Source organism: Polypterus senegalus, chromosome 6, assembly GCF_016835505.1.
Source record: "Polypterus senegalus isolate Bchr_013 chromosome 6, ASM1683550v1, whole genome shotgun sequence".
Lineage (NCBI taxonomy): Eukaryota > Metazoa > Chordata > Cladistia > Polypteriformes > Polypteridae > Polypterus > Polypterus senegalus.
This window is the reverse complement of record NC_053159.1, coordinates 112721140-112736276: the sequence shown is the minus strand read 5'-3', so window position 1 is coordinate 112736276 and position 15137 is coordinate 112721140. Positions and strand designations below refer to the sequence as shown.

General features: G+C 36.7%; 1 protein-coding gene across 2 annotated transcripts in view; it reads left to right on the top strand.

The window, feature by feature from the left end:
• The window catches only part of LOC120531411 (scavenger receptor cysteine-rich domain-containing group B protein), a 68136-nt gene that overhangs the window by 7194 nt on the left and 45805 nt on the right, over positions 1-15137 (top strand). For both annotated transcript variants that reach the window (XM_039756805.1, XM_039756804.1), the window contains exons 2-3: positions 4033-4242; positions 6620-6652. In XM_039756805.1, the coding sequence (XP_039612739.1) occupies positions 4122-4242; positions 6620-6652 (154 nt within the window). In that variant the 5' untranslated portion in view covers positions 4033-4121. The remainder of the gene's footprint in view (positions 1-4032; positions 4243-6619; positions 6653-15137) is intronic.

Sequence of the window (15137 nt, the reverse complement as noted above, 5' to 3'; positions counted from 1 at the left end):
AGTGACTGCAGCCCAATGAAGATTTTTCTTAGTCTTAAAGATAACGAAGAGTGTGACAGTGGAAAGCTAAAAGTGATTGAGTCTGGTAATGCTATGATACTGACTGTGATTATGTTGCAGGGGAACACTGTTCTGCTCTTGATATGTTGCATTCCTGCCTTCTGTACACTTAATTATCTAAAGCTGCAGAGCTGCTTTAAGGCACGGTGGTGAGTTGGTTCATGGAAAAATGACCTTAATCTGCATAATGAAATTGTTAATTAATCATTTCACACCCAATGTGTGTAAGTGTCTTTTAAATTGACTGGTGTGTGTTCTGCCAGGGAAAGGGATGATAAACCAAGTCAAAACGTCTAAACTGGAGATTCAGTCCTACTGTTGTCTCTAAATGGAATTGCTAAACAGAAAACAAGCAAAGGGTCTTTTAACAGAATGCACAAATGAAAGCATGCTAACTCAAAGAAGGTTTTCTTTTGAAATATCCACAAATTTGGATGTCCAAAAAGCATGGTACTGACCTTTTAAGAGTAGTGTTGATGATATCACATGATGCACACTCAATTCTGAAAAACAAAACCATAGCAACTGTAAATAACATAGTTCACTTAATGGCGGCACCCATGAAAACAATCATAGTGTTATGGCAAAATATAAAATAATTTTAACATGTTTTAACATTATTATATACCATTTGAATCAATTTCTACTTGTTGAAAATTAAGTCATCATATCAGAAAACATCCTTAAGAAATCAAGAAGGGCATGAGTAGATGCAGAGTAAAGTAAAAAAAAAAAAAATAAATAAAAAAAGATATCGAAACAGCTCGCCTGATGCTGGTCTAAAGTTTAAGGTAATATGTTTTTTGTTTGCAGACTGTAGCTGCGTTTCCATTGCAGGTATGCTCAAATTTAAAGCAACACTTCAGAAAAGTTGACAAAACACAAATATGAATTATCTGTGTTTCCAATGAGTAATTATATAAGAATAAATTTTGAAATGAAAAGTGAAAAACCAATATGATGATTATTGGTTCTGTTATTTCAATTGCGTCTACAATTGCCGTGTTCATTTTTAATTAAAGGCGATGAGAGCAAGTGAATACAATAAAGGGAAGGCAACTCCCTATACTTGGCAGAGGTCACGTATTAAGGATTTCTGTAAAATCATCTGCAGTGATTATACTGAGGAAATGTGGGTACAAAATTTTAGGATGAAAAGCTCAGCATTCATGGGATTATGCAGTACAACAGGCCCTCTTGTCTCCCCTATCGTAACATACCCAAGGGAGCCAGTCCTGATCGAGAAGTGCATAACCATTGCGCTTTATAAAATGGCTACCTGTGCAGAGTACAGGGTTGTTGCTGAGACTTTTGGTTTGAGCCAAACCACTGTTCACAGGTGTGTATATGGGGTGTGTCAGGCCATATGCTCCAAACTAATGAGGCAATACATCACTTTACCTGATGTGGAAGAGGCACAGAAGATTTCACAGTATATTTATGAGGCACACAGAAGTATGGTGCAGTCGACAGTTCACATATTATTCATGCACCAAGTGACGGGTGTCGGGATTATATTAACAGAAAAGGCTGGACATCTATTATTCTGCAGGCAGTTGTTGGGGACGGATTAACGCTTAACATCATGTCATGTGACCTAAATGTGAAAAAAAAGTGTTTCCATTGCAATTTTGTGAATTATAGTAGACCCCACGAAGTCACAGTTCCGAGTTCGCAGCCTCAGTCATTCGCGGATTTTTCCTTTGAACCTAAATAATAATTGTTTGTGGAAACCGCAAATATCCTCCACGATTTTTATGGCTTTTTTTTGTGCCAATACTGTACTGTAGAGAGAACATGAACCAGCTGTAGAGAAAACCGCAACTTGGGATGGTGAAAGTAGGCAATAAAATTTGAAACTGCAACTCCCAGCAGCCCTGCAGTGGCTCTAAATAGTCTTCTGCTGAGGGTGCTGGGGCTGTTGAGGTCAAAGGATGTCAGTGCGGCTTTTGAAAAGGGGGCCAGTGACCCAAAGCAAAAAAAATAGTTTTTGTAATTTGTGTTTCAAATTCCTGTCTGTCTGGCTTCTGATGGGTTACCTGTACTTGTCCTGGATCATTTCGTGCGTCTGGATTGTCTGCCATCTGCCTGTGTACATGAGGAGTGTAAGTGGCTTCATGGCCATCCTGCAAAAAAAGGAACGCTCCTGAACCCATCCACCTGTCTTCACCATTTCAGGAACTACCGGTAGGACTACCTGTACATTCCCATTCAACGTGTGGGTCTGTGGACTCTCTATTTTCATCATTACATTTCATCCGTTGCCATTTTTCATGAACTTTTTCATGATTTACTGTGTGTTTTGTTTGTGCTTTGTTGTATTTAATGTGTAATCGCTGTAAGGGGAACAAGGGTGGTATTGATGTTTTCATTTATTTCATTTGTTTTCATTATATTCTTTATTTGTTGTTTGATTACCGATTTACTTTGTTTTTGTCTCTGTTTGTGAGTGTATGCAGGTCGAGTGCGTCCCTAGAATCTCCACCATAAAAATAAATAAATCACCGTCTTCTCGATTGCAGTTTCTCACGCGACGCTACGCTTACTTAAAAGCTTGAACAGTACCTGTCCTTTTTGGCTGATTTCTTTGTTTCTTTCTCCTCCCCCAGTTGGCAGTTGGCTCGGTGATTTACTGAATTTCGTCCATGGCGTCAGTTGCACTTTGTATATATTGTTCCAGTAGTTTTTAAAAAGTTTTTACAGTTCATTAGCAGTGTGTAAAATGATTAGTATTGCAGTAATTGTGATGCTCTTTGCATGAAAAAACTGTGTGTTCCATTAAAATTTCACTTTTTCTTTGTTAATTGTGATGTTTACTTAAAGTGCAGCAAAAAGTATTTGGCGTCAAGGGATGTCTTAACCCCTAAGTATGTGGCAGTTTAAGGGTTAAAGCCCCAAGACACCGCTGAAATGAAAATGTGCTTGCATGAATTACAGTACATATAACGGTAACATCAGTATTTTAAATTCTAGCACTGCAGGAGACATAGCAGTACAGTATACAGGTTTACCTTTACATTCTTTATTTTTAGGTAATGTGTTAAGCTGAGTTTGAAATTAAATGAAAGTGTTTTGGGGGCATATTTAGGGTTTAAACTATGAAAATAAGCATTTTTTTAACCACATCTAAAATTTGCGGTTTTTCACAATTCACGGGTGCTCTAGGAACGTAACCCCCACGAATTTTGGGGGTGTACTGTATTGCTGTTTTGTGAATTATTTTTGAGTTGCCTGAAAAACCACCTTAAGTGAATATATGCACTTTTATGCAAATTTTGAGAGTTTTTTTCGAAACTCATGTGAACCCGTGATTATTCACAGAATTTTTGCATATCTATCTTTTTACATATAGATTATAGCTCCTTAGCCCTCAGGAAGTAATGATTCATAGTGATGTTATATTCTTTTAAAGATGTACTGCACACTCACAAGAGAGTGCAGACTGGATATTATTTAGACTTTTAAAAACTAGTCCTTGTACCATATCACTGTGAGATCATGTCAAATCAACCAAATAATTCATGACTTTCCATTTATAGAGGCTTTAACTGTAGTTTCTGCAAACTATGTTATAATGCAGAAGTTGGAGAATCACTGTCAATAACTCGATTGTACTAATAAGATAATAATCTCTCTTCTGTTACAGTCAGTGTTACAACTTGGACTGTTGTGGGGCCTTGGGTGACATTTTTATGGACGTTAGTAGGAGACAAGTAGCATTTGATCTGCACACCTATCTATTTGTATGGTCAAATTTTCTTTCAGCTTGGATCTTTACGTTAGAGGTTTCATGCTCGATGTCAACAAAGAAAAACTTCAAATTATAAAGTGAAACGCACAACAGTCTGGTAATCAAGGACCCTCTCTAGTTGAACATTCACTCTTTCAGCTACATAAATCATCTTACTCCTATAAAACTGCATTTGTCCCACTGTATTTAAGACTCAAAACTCAAGGCCTTATGTCTTGCAGGAGTAGAAACAGAGCGTCTGTAGAGATTCTACTGGCAGAAAAACACTTTTTTTCCCGGAGGAGCCTGAAAACAGGTGTTTGAAGAGGACATGAAAATAAATAGCAGGTTGGACAATCTGCATGGGTCATGGAGGCTGGTTCTCTGGCTAGTTGCAATATTTCTCACAACTCTGCTTCTGCTGATTTTGATGGGAATTCATCTTCAATTTGGTAAGCTATGCATTTTAAATAATTATTCAAAGTAACACATTTAGAAATAGCAATATTTTCTAAAGATAAATAAAATGCAAAATAAAATAAAAGTACAATACAATGATATAAATTCGGCCTGCTCCTATATTTATGGGTTGCACTGTGCCTGTCTAACCTAATCTGAATCTTTTTGACATGGTGGATGTCTCTTTTGTTTTCCATTTGACAAAATCTGAGTCTTTCACAATCCTTTTCAAGCATGGAAAATAGAGAGCTATACAATCAGAACAAATTAACATTTTTATATACTAAATACATAGTAAGTCTAACAAATTGCTGATAAAGAACTCATAACTTGCTTGGAGGACTACCTCATATCTGCAGAGTCTCAAAAATACTAATAGTGTAAATTTTAATTCTCCATTAAAACTTTAAAAAGATACTTTATAGAATCACAAGTTTCAGTGTACAGAAGTCAATTCAGGCATTCAACTTTGTATTTTTCTTAATTTTAGTAGGCAGCGACACCATTCTTCTTTGAGAAATTACATTATTTGAAGATGGTTTTAGAAAATGCTGTTGAAGGCACTACTTCAGAATATCCCTTAATGCTCACCTTGAGTTGATATCAAATATCAACTCAGTTGAGTTGAGGACTGGCATAGTATATGGTTTACATATTTGTATATATCTGTACATTTTAGGGCAAGGTGATGGATGACTCATCTAACCATATGACTTTTTTCTTATTGCTCAATAGACCATTACTTGTAAGAATCTGTATTTAGAGGTTTACATATCACAGCCAATCATAGTATCAGGGTTCTCTTCCACATTGGACAGGTATTTACAATCAAACAATCCAGAGTTAATTGCCTGTTTTTGCTAACATCTCATATCAATTCATTAAGCTGATGAAAAAGACATTTGTGCTTTCAAAGACAATTATTTTCCTACCTTATGGTGACTTCTCTCTGACTTCCATGCCAACATCATTTTAGGCAGTGTTCCACATGAAATATCAGAAAGATGATCTATTTTTACTAGTCATGCTTCTGATAAAGGAGGCCCAAATGTCTGCCCTCTCTCACAGCTAGAAAATGATGATGATATTACACGGGATCTGACATTTACAAAGGAACAAAAGGAGGTATCGTCTTGTGGTAGAGATACTACATGAAACAATAGGCCCTGCTAGCATTTAGCTTTAAAAGACTTTAAGAGTTTAAAGATGTGTCAGCAAAGTTGAGCACTGTGATCATTTGATTAGAGGAAGGCTTGAATAGCAATTTTCAACACTTTACAGATAACATGGTCATAATATTATATACTCTGTACACACGAACCATTTTGAATCTGCCAAATAGAGAACTGCTAATTAGTCTAACTTCAAGTAAGTTCAATTTAATTATATGTTTACCTTGCCTTTGCACCTTTGTACCTACATCTATTACTCTGTACATACATCTGTATTCTGAGTCCCCTTTATCTAGTTAGCACTGTGGGCTGTGTCACAGTGGAGCTCTTGGACACTGTCATCTCTTCTCCCCATTTATTGTTTTGTGGCATGAGTTAGACTTTTCACTAACCATACTATCTTTGGTGGAAGCTTTCTTTTGAAAACATCAGCTCTTGTGCATTGTGTTGATCCTTGCAGTCCACTTAGCCATTCTTTTCTGCTCACTCTCTCTCTAATTTGTCAAAAAATTGGATTGCCAGATGAATCATATAGGACTCTAATAAAATGTAAGGAGCTCCATTCTCTGAGAACTTTGGGTGGAACTAGTTGTTTAAAGCGGAGTGGTCATTAAGGAAGTAATAGACTTCTATCAGAAGGCTCAGCTCCTTTTCATTCTTTCCTCAAATGTGCTTCTCACAGTAGAGCTTCTTTCAACACATTTTTGAAAATAGTGAGAACTATTTATAGCATCACTGGGGACAAGACACGAACCAATCCTCATCAGAACAACAATGTATCTCACAACAGACCCACACATACTTACTGTACACTAATTCACAGTCACTGGGTAATCTATCACACATGACTTAAGGACATATGTATGATTTGCCTTTTAAATCTGTTTAGTACTTCTTCATTATTAACGTTTTATAAACTAGGGGGCTGTGCCCCCTGCTCGTTTCGCTCTCCCACCCCCTTGCCCAAGGGTGTGTTGCGCACCAGACACTTCGCGTCTCTGCAGCTCAAGTTGTGAAGGGGGGACTGAATGCACGGTAAGGAGATGCGGTCGGATCAGCTGCTGTCTTGCTGCGTATCGCGCTGCGTGTCGATCATTTAAAAGCCTGTACAGCAGCTGTCATTTTGTCTCACTTCCTTGTCTCGCGGGACGTTAAAGTGTCTCAGAGAAAAGTATAATGATTTTCTTTTATTTTTTAGGGCATCACAGTCTACTAAAAAGAGAAACCCAAGGTCAGTTCTTTTTATATTATGTATCTAAATTTTTTGATGTTACTGCTTATAAGGATATCTGTGTTATAGAATTGAGAAAGATGGCTGTCAAACCATTGATTGTGGAACAGTCGTGGATTTACAATACAAATATTTCATAATTTTTACATGATTGAGACTTTCTGTGTTTGTGCACAATGTCCTTTACCATGTTGGTATATGGGTTTACATTTTCAGAAAAAAATGTGCAATTTGTGTTCAGTTTCTAGCAAATTAATCTTGATGAGTATCACATGCTCTGAGGGAGAGTTTTTGTCAGGTAATAAATGTCAGTATATCAAGACTAGATATCAGATACAGCATAAAAGTAAGAAAAGGACGGTGGACAGACTTGTGAAGCCACCAAAGCATGTGGAGAGGACTAAAAATTTGAATCTTATCTACTTATTTAACATTTTTCCTTCCTTCAAATTACCTGGAAGGTAATCAATAAAGATATTTAATCAATGTTGTTTGTAGTATGCATTTTCCTTTAGTAGATATTTGAATAATATACAAGCAATTAAGAAAACATCTTGAGATGATTAAAAGAAGCAGACACCAAATCCAAAAGAATATCTTCTGCCTCTTGCCATTCAGACTTATGTCACTCTTGAATTTTTCCTATACCCAAGAAACACAGCAGTTATGTATACATTCTTTATAAAAGTAAATTAATTTGTTACATGCTATGACCAAAAAGGTATTTAAGAAAAAGGTTGTTCTGATTCCCGCAAGTTCTTCTAGGACTAGAACAGTTTAGGTAGACTAAACTGCCCGCATTCTTTGGGAAGCAGTAGAAAGCTACAGTCTCTTTATAAAAGCTTACATGGATGCCTGGAAGGAATTCTGCATAGGTAGTGCTTGGGTTGGAAACCCATGCCCTTGAATCTGTAAGGCACCAATGTACTGCCTCTTTAGTTAAACTTTAGGCTTACTTTGCATAATGAAAATAATTACAAAATGCTTTACAAGGCTTTTCAAATGGATTTACAAAATTATACAACACTTACACTGCAAAGTCAAAGTGCAGATTCATTAGAAGATAACAAGCCTATGACTAGTGTCCATCCAAGTGTTTGAATCCAATAAGGAGGAATACACACAGGATGGTGCACCAGTTCATCTTAGGCCATCCTTCATACACATACCCTGCCTGCCACTAACAACATTTATTGCTTCAATCTAGAGATTAGTCATTGGTATTGAAAGATTCAGCAACAGAGGACTGCTGTGTAACGTCTGCGGACCTAAATGAAACAAGTACTCAGGTGTCTGTGGACATCAGATAGCGTGAAGCCACCTGGAGAAGTGGGCCATAAAGGGAGCTTGTGCAGAGCATGGAAAGAGGGTTGGTGTAGGTGGTAGTAGAGGCAGCTTATCTGCAAGATATCTGAAAGCACTTCTGTGCTCCTTAAGTCTATCCTCATTGCTGCAGAGGGGTCCCTGGTAAGATCCTACCTTACATCAGCTTTAGGAGTTGGGGAAAGTGAGTATGGATGGTATTACTTCTAACCTAAAAGTGAGTAGTATGAAGTGGAGTAAGTGACGTGAATATGCAAGCAGTGATGCTGAGTTGAAAGAAATATGGGAGATCAGATTGACAGGAGGATGACCAAGGAAGCAGATGATTATTTCGGCTGTGGTCAATGTGTTAAATACAAATGTGCCTTTTTAAAGTTACTATACATTCACAGTTCTGCTCATTTCTATTTTTTTTTAACTCATGCAACAGAGATCTGATCATTTTAGAGATGTGTCAACAATATAAAACATGTTATCACAACTTTTAAAATTGTATTTAGACCACTTTGGTTGGTATGTGATACTGAATTTAATGCTGGCACAGGAGAATTAAATGGGATCTGCTTTTATTTGCTTGAAAAAGGAATTGTCTAGGTATTAATATTTTACAACGATAAAACTTGATGGTCATCTCCTCTGGGCAGCTTGATTTAGCCTAGCATTACATCAATTGACTATGTGGTGCACTCTGTCACCAGCCAATACTGCCTAATTACTAGGCATTTTCAAACAAAAACAGAGCACATCATGTACATATATTTTTGAAAGAGTCCTGCATACATGTGTTGATGTGGGTAAACAACCATATCCCTTGATATTCCAGAATTGTTCAGCTACTGCTTTGGGTCAAAGCCCTTCCCATAGCAGTCCCTACTTTCTCATGTCCACAGGTTTTTATGTACAGATCAGGCAGTGACAACCGCTCTTGAACAGCTAAGACCTTTGTGGTCCTTACCATCATGAACAAATGAATTTAAATATTGTTGGTATTCATAGTGGTCTATGAAGTCACATCTGCCAGACAGATTTATTAAAATGAAGTTTACATGTGCAAGTAACATTACAGATTTCTGTACAAGCTCATAGTGGACATGCACGCTTGAAAATGAATTTGAATAGTCAACAAGTTGGATATTAGCTAAAACTCTGAATTGAGTAACTTTTAACTGCAGTCTGAAGATAGCCTTATTAGCAAAGACCAGTCTCAAACATAGCTAGTATGGACTTTTTAGATGAGCTTTATCATCACAACCTTCCTCTAACAATGCTTTAGGACTGTAGATACCCTACCCTATGTCACTTTAAATGGCAGCTGTGTTCATCTAGGATCTAGTATGAAGCCAGGGAATCTGATGAAAATCCATTTGAATGCAGAAAGATTTTACAAACTTTACAAAGTCGCTGATTGGTTAATCATAATGCAATACAAATTAAATGCAAATGATTGTCTTTAATAGCTGTAGACCACCAATGCTGAACTGCCAGTAATACGGCTCCAGAAGAAAAGCAAAAATCTCAAAAGCAAAAGAACGCATGTCCTGAGTGTTCTTCCTGACTGAAACTATTCAAAGACTTAATTTAATCCCTTGTTTACCTGGGAGGATTGAAAGTCTATCACTTTCCTCTGTAAAGAGGGCATTCCCTCTCAGAGGCATACAACACAGAGTGACCTATTTCACGTATTGTTTGGGAAAAAATAAATTGCATTCTTGTGAGAATTTCCCATTATTGCTTGCATGAAAGATGTACAAGATAATAAATGCTAAATATAAAAGGCATACACACAATGCCCCTGCATTGAATGTAAAGCCTTTGAGTCATTTCAAATAAACATTCAGACCATAATGAGGCTCTTCAATTCACATGATTTCTTGTCTGTGAACCTCAAAATGCAACAATTCCCCCAGTATTGAACCTAGCTGGTGTAATTCAGGGGCATGGGATCCATAATCCTTGCAGCACTGGTGCTCAGGGCAGAAGTGAACCTTGCATAGGACAAGAGTCCATTATAGGGCAGGTTTATGCACACACCAACACTGTCTCATGCTGAGCGAGGTTAAACTGCTCAGTTAATGCAATGTGCACGTCTTTGGGTTGTGAGAGGAAACAAGTGCACCTAGGAATATAAAAATTAAAAAAAAAAAACAGAAATGGAGAAAGTTTGAAAACTAGACAAAGACAGCATCTTATCTAGGAGCTGAACCCATTTCTCTGGAGCAGTGAGGCACCTTAGTGTCACATCCCACAACATGTGGAGCTCTGGCTGATTTTAGTTCACCTTTAGACATTACTGTCAAGGATGGAAACAACACATTTTTACAATTTATTTATTTCTATATATATTATTTTGAGTTTTGGAAAGAGAACTTGTATGGGTAAGTTGCATTCTTTGTGACAAAAAAAAAATCCACTGTACGTGTATTGTAAATTTCTTTAAACTAAAAATGACGTTGGTTTATTTGTTAGGATATCACTCCACATTAGTGCTAAGTTTTAAGTTTCAAATGTCTGGTCCCTTAACAAGGAGCATTCCACTACAGCCATCACTGGTTACAGTGAAATTGTCCAGTGAGCATATTTACATTTATTCTCTTATTACAAGAAGCAAATCTCAGCTTCATTACCTTAATGATACTCCGTTACACATCCAATTTTATTTACTTCTTATGGCATATGGGATTTGACTTTATATTTCACTTCTAAGGTTCTACATCTGGATGTGAGATAGACAGGCATTAGGGCCCATGTGTATGAAGAAAAGAAGACCAAAATAAATTATTAAGAAATAATACATATCCCTCCATTCATTCAGTGTTGAATCTATTAAATCCATTTAAGAGATGTTTGAGCAAGAACCAACCCTGGCAATACTGGACTCAAAGAAGGAACCATCCCTAGATGGAGTCTATCACAGAAATAAAACAGTGCAGCAATCCATGAATTCTTAGGTTTATTTGGATTATGCAAGTTTGACAATTCTGCATGTTAAAACTAAACAACTATTCACTACCATAAGGGTTACCAAATTTTTTAAACCAAGGTTTCTGAAAATTGTGGACCTTCTGGTCAGAGCCCCCACTAATATAAGCCTAATGATACAAAGCAGAGCATGATCTTGAATCTTGGTCACTGCTAGCAGTTGTCACAGCGCATGATTTTAGATATTTCATGTATTAATTAAAGAAAACACTTAACTACAGCAGACTATTGACACGTACTGTAAGTGATCAAATGCTGTGGGATATCTTTAAGTCAGTGGTTCTCATCAGTACATCTTAGCATACCCCCTCTATTAATTGAAATTATTTGAAATATTAACATTTCATTTTAGCCTGTTCATGTACTTTTACTATAAGGAAGGAAGAATGTTACTGAACATTGGTGACTCTTTCTGAAACAACAGCTTTCCACTGTTAATACTTTTGAACATTTGAAATTAATGATAGTTTATTATCAATCCATCCATCCATCCATTTTCTAACCCGCTGAATCCGAATACAGGGTCACGGGGGTCTGCTGGAGCCAATCCCAGCCAACACAGGGCACAAGGCAGGAACCAATCCTGGGCAGGGTGCCAACCCACCGCAGGTTTATTATCAATGATTGTTCAAATTCATCTTTCTTCCTCATTGTATATTTTTTGCATTGGTCTGACAATTTCCAAAAATGTTCTTTAAATGAAGAACACCAAAAAGCTTAACAAAACAAAAAATATTGCAATGTTGGCAAACCGTCGTACCTGAAAAGAAGACAGGAGCATGCTGTGCAGACATCTCACTGGAGGGTGGATGAGGTGGCAAAGAGAGCAGTCAATCATCTGTTAAGATGTTCTGTTTCTCGAAAATCTTGGTGTGTGATTCCCAAACAGTCCTGATCCACACGGTGGACACGGAAGAGTAAAATGAGGTTGTGCCAGTATTGTGCCTATATAATATTATGTTTATAATCCGGTAGTTTAAATGGATTGATTTCGATACTCGCATTTATGTGAGCATTTTAAATGGACTGATTGCGATACTCACTTTTATTTTATTCATTATTCATTTTATGTGGACTACAGTCATAGAAAATACTGTTTCTTTAATGACATTTTATGATTCTTTACTGGATTGTGTGATTCCTTATAGAGAGTCATTGCTTAACAAAGCACCATTTCATTTTGGGAAGGGTCCTCTGCATATGAAGGCGGTACTTTGTTCTTTGAAAAACTTACTAATATGTTAAAAAAAGAAATCTTTAATGTATGGTAGGCTACCCAGGACACTGACAGATTAAGAAAACCTAGACTTAGCCAGTGTTACTGTAAGCAAATGTCCTTTTAAAATCATGAGCTATTAGTATTTCAGAAATATGTTACCGTCTATTCATGGTTGTTTAGTGTATGGAGTCTGTTACAGATCTGAATAAAGGTTCTTTCTGGAAACTTCATATGGATGGATCCTTTGAGAACCAAAAAAAATTCCCCTATGGCATCTCTCTGAAGTATCGCTCTGGCCTCTTTATTTTTAAGAGTGTATGCCAATAAAAGCTATCAGTTTATTACAGATATTTGGTAAAGGAATGAAAATTTGACTTGGCTTTTCAATACTGAGTATCTTTTATATATAAAATGTATAAAAACAATATAATAAAAAAATGGGTAACTGCTTCTATTTCACTAAAAGAAGTAATATGTTTAAAGTCCTTTACAATTGTAAAAATACAAAACCCTGAAACTTAACCCTGCTTTTTTTTATCTCATCTTTACAAGCCTAAAAAAAAAATTTCAAAAATCAATTGTTTTGGCCATTTCACATTACACTGAAAAGGCTGTTGAGAATTATATGAATCATAATGCACACATATTGTATTATTAATGTCAACAACAAAACATTTCCCTCTTTCAAAATGTACACTTTTATAAGGTAGTTATTTCAGATAATAAAAACAGAAGATTCAAGGTAAAGAATACAAATGTTTCAAGGGAAGGTTGTTATTATTCACTAATCATAGTTGCCATTTTTATTAGCAAATGTAAAAATAAAGGTGCTCCTTTCCTTGAGTTTGTATGTCCCCCCTGAGAGTTTCCTCTGGATGCTGTGGTTTCCTCCCACAGTCCAAAGATATGCGGGTACAGAGGATTGGCATTGCTAAATAGCCCGCTAGTGGGTGTGCTCACCTGTCCAAAATGCTCACACCTTGATTCGTGCTGGGGTAGGCTCTATGTATAATATATATTTTGTTATAGTGAATACCGAAGTAAAAACATTTTCAAAATAACGAATACTTTTTGTGGGCCTGGACAAATGTTCATAGAACATCATGGTAAATGATTCTCAATTTAATGAAAAATAAACCTCAGTATAACAAATATTTTTTTCTAACAAAAATAGCAACCAAAAATAACAATGTGATGCAAAAAATACTAAATGCCGCTTCTACACTTTCCGCACTGTGTCTTGAGAAAGCTTGGTAGCTGCTCTGCTCTACTCCGGTAAAGAGTAAACCAAGGAGAAAGCAAAGAGTTTTCTCCTCTGCAGGATCAGGGCTCATCGCACAATGTTTAACATTTAACACCAGGCTTTGATCTGCTCTTCCTCACACTCACCAGATCTCTCTTCTCCATAGTGGTGATTCTGAGCCACTGGTGTTCTTCTAATCTGAAGATGGGATCTAAAGCTGTACAATCACCTGTGCCGTGGCTCCTAAGAGCTGAATTTCTGAATAAAGTCTTGAGACTGTATCTGCCTTCTCTATACAGTAATAAAGTACCTGTATTTTCCTTGAAAAACTGGACTCATCTCCCTGTCTCTCCTGCAACTCTGTGACCCACGTTTGACAATACCTGTATAAAAAATGGCGCTTCTTAAACTGCAAAAAATATTTTATTTGAAAACAAGACATTAGATGCAATGTTCTTACAGAAATACGGGTATGAAAATACAGAATGTAAATAAGACGTTAGATGTATTTTTAAGTAGAAATACAAGTATGAACGCTACATGAAAGTGAGACTTTTGATGTATTAAAAAAAAAAAAGAAATACAGGTATGAACACATAATAAAAACGAGATGTTAGATGCTAATTTTTTAATAGTGAAAATACATAATGAAAATAAGTTGTTAGATAAAGATGAAGACACGATTCCAAAGTGCTTTCACCATGTAAATTTTCTTCATTTCAGAATCAACTTTTTTCAGTATTGTTAATTTTTTCCTTTCGTGTAATCTGACACCGTTTCTCACTTTTTTGTTCATTTTAAAGAAAACTTTGAAAACGCTATGAAACTCGATCAACACAATATTCGCATTCAACACAACTACCCACACGGAATCCCGGTGAAACACTTACTCAGAATTCGGCAATGTGTATGATGTCACGTCTACATACTCGCTGAGTTTGTCCGAGACTGGAAACTTCGCAACCGACTGTCTCTCTCTTTGAGACAAACTGTTGCAGGGTAGGGCCTACTAGGTAACCCCGATCCAGCAGAGGAGAACAAAGTGCTTGGTTTACCTTTTACCAGACGAGGCACAGCAGCTACTGAGCTGCCCATGTGTGCTGCCGTTAGACATGGCGAATTGGCGGTGGCTCCGCTCACAACGCTATATGCATTGTCCCCATATTAGCTATAATGAAATTAACGAGTGTTATTATAACGGGATTCCACACACACACACACACACACACACACACACACATATATATATATATATATATATATATATACTGTATATATACAGGTGTTGGTCATAAAATTAGAATATCATGACAAAGTTGATTTATTTCAGTAATTCCATTAAAAAATAGATTCATTCATTACACACAGACTGATGTATTTCAAATGTTTATTTCTTTTAATTTTGATGATTATAACTGACAACTAATGAAAGTCCCAAATTCAGTATCTCGGAAAATTAGAATATCAATTAAGACCAATGCAAAAAGGATTTTTAGAAATGTTGGCCAACTGAAAGGTATGAACATGAAAAGTATGAGCATGTACAGCACTCAATATTTAGTTGGGGCTCCTTTGGCCTGGATTACTGCAGCAATGCGGCGTGGCATGGAGTCGATCAGTCTGTGGCACTGCTCAGGTGTTATGAGAGCCCATGTTGCTCTGATAGTGGCCTTCAGCTCTTCTGAATTGTTGGGTCTGGTGTATTGCATCTTCCTCTTCAC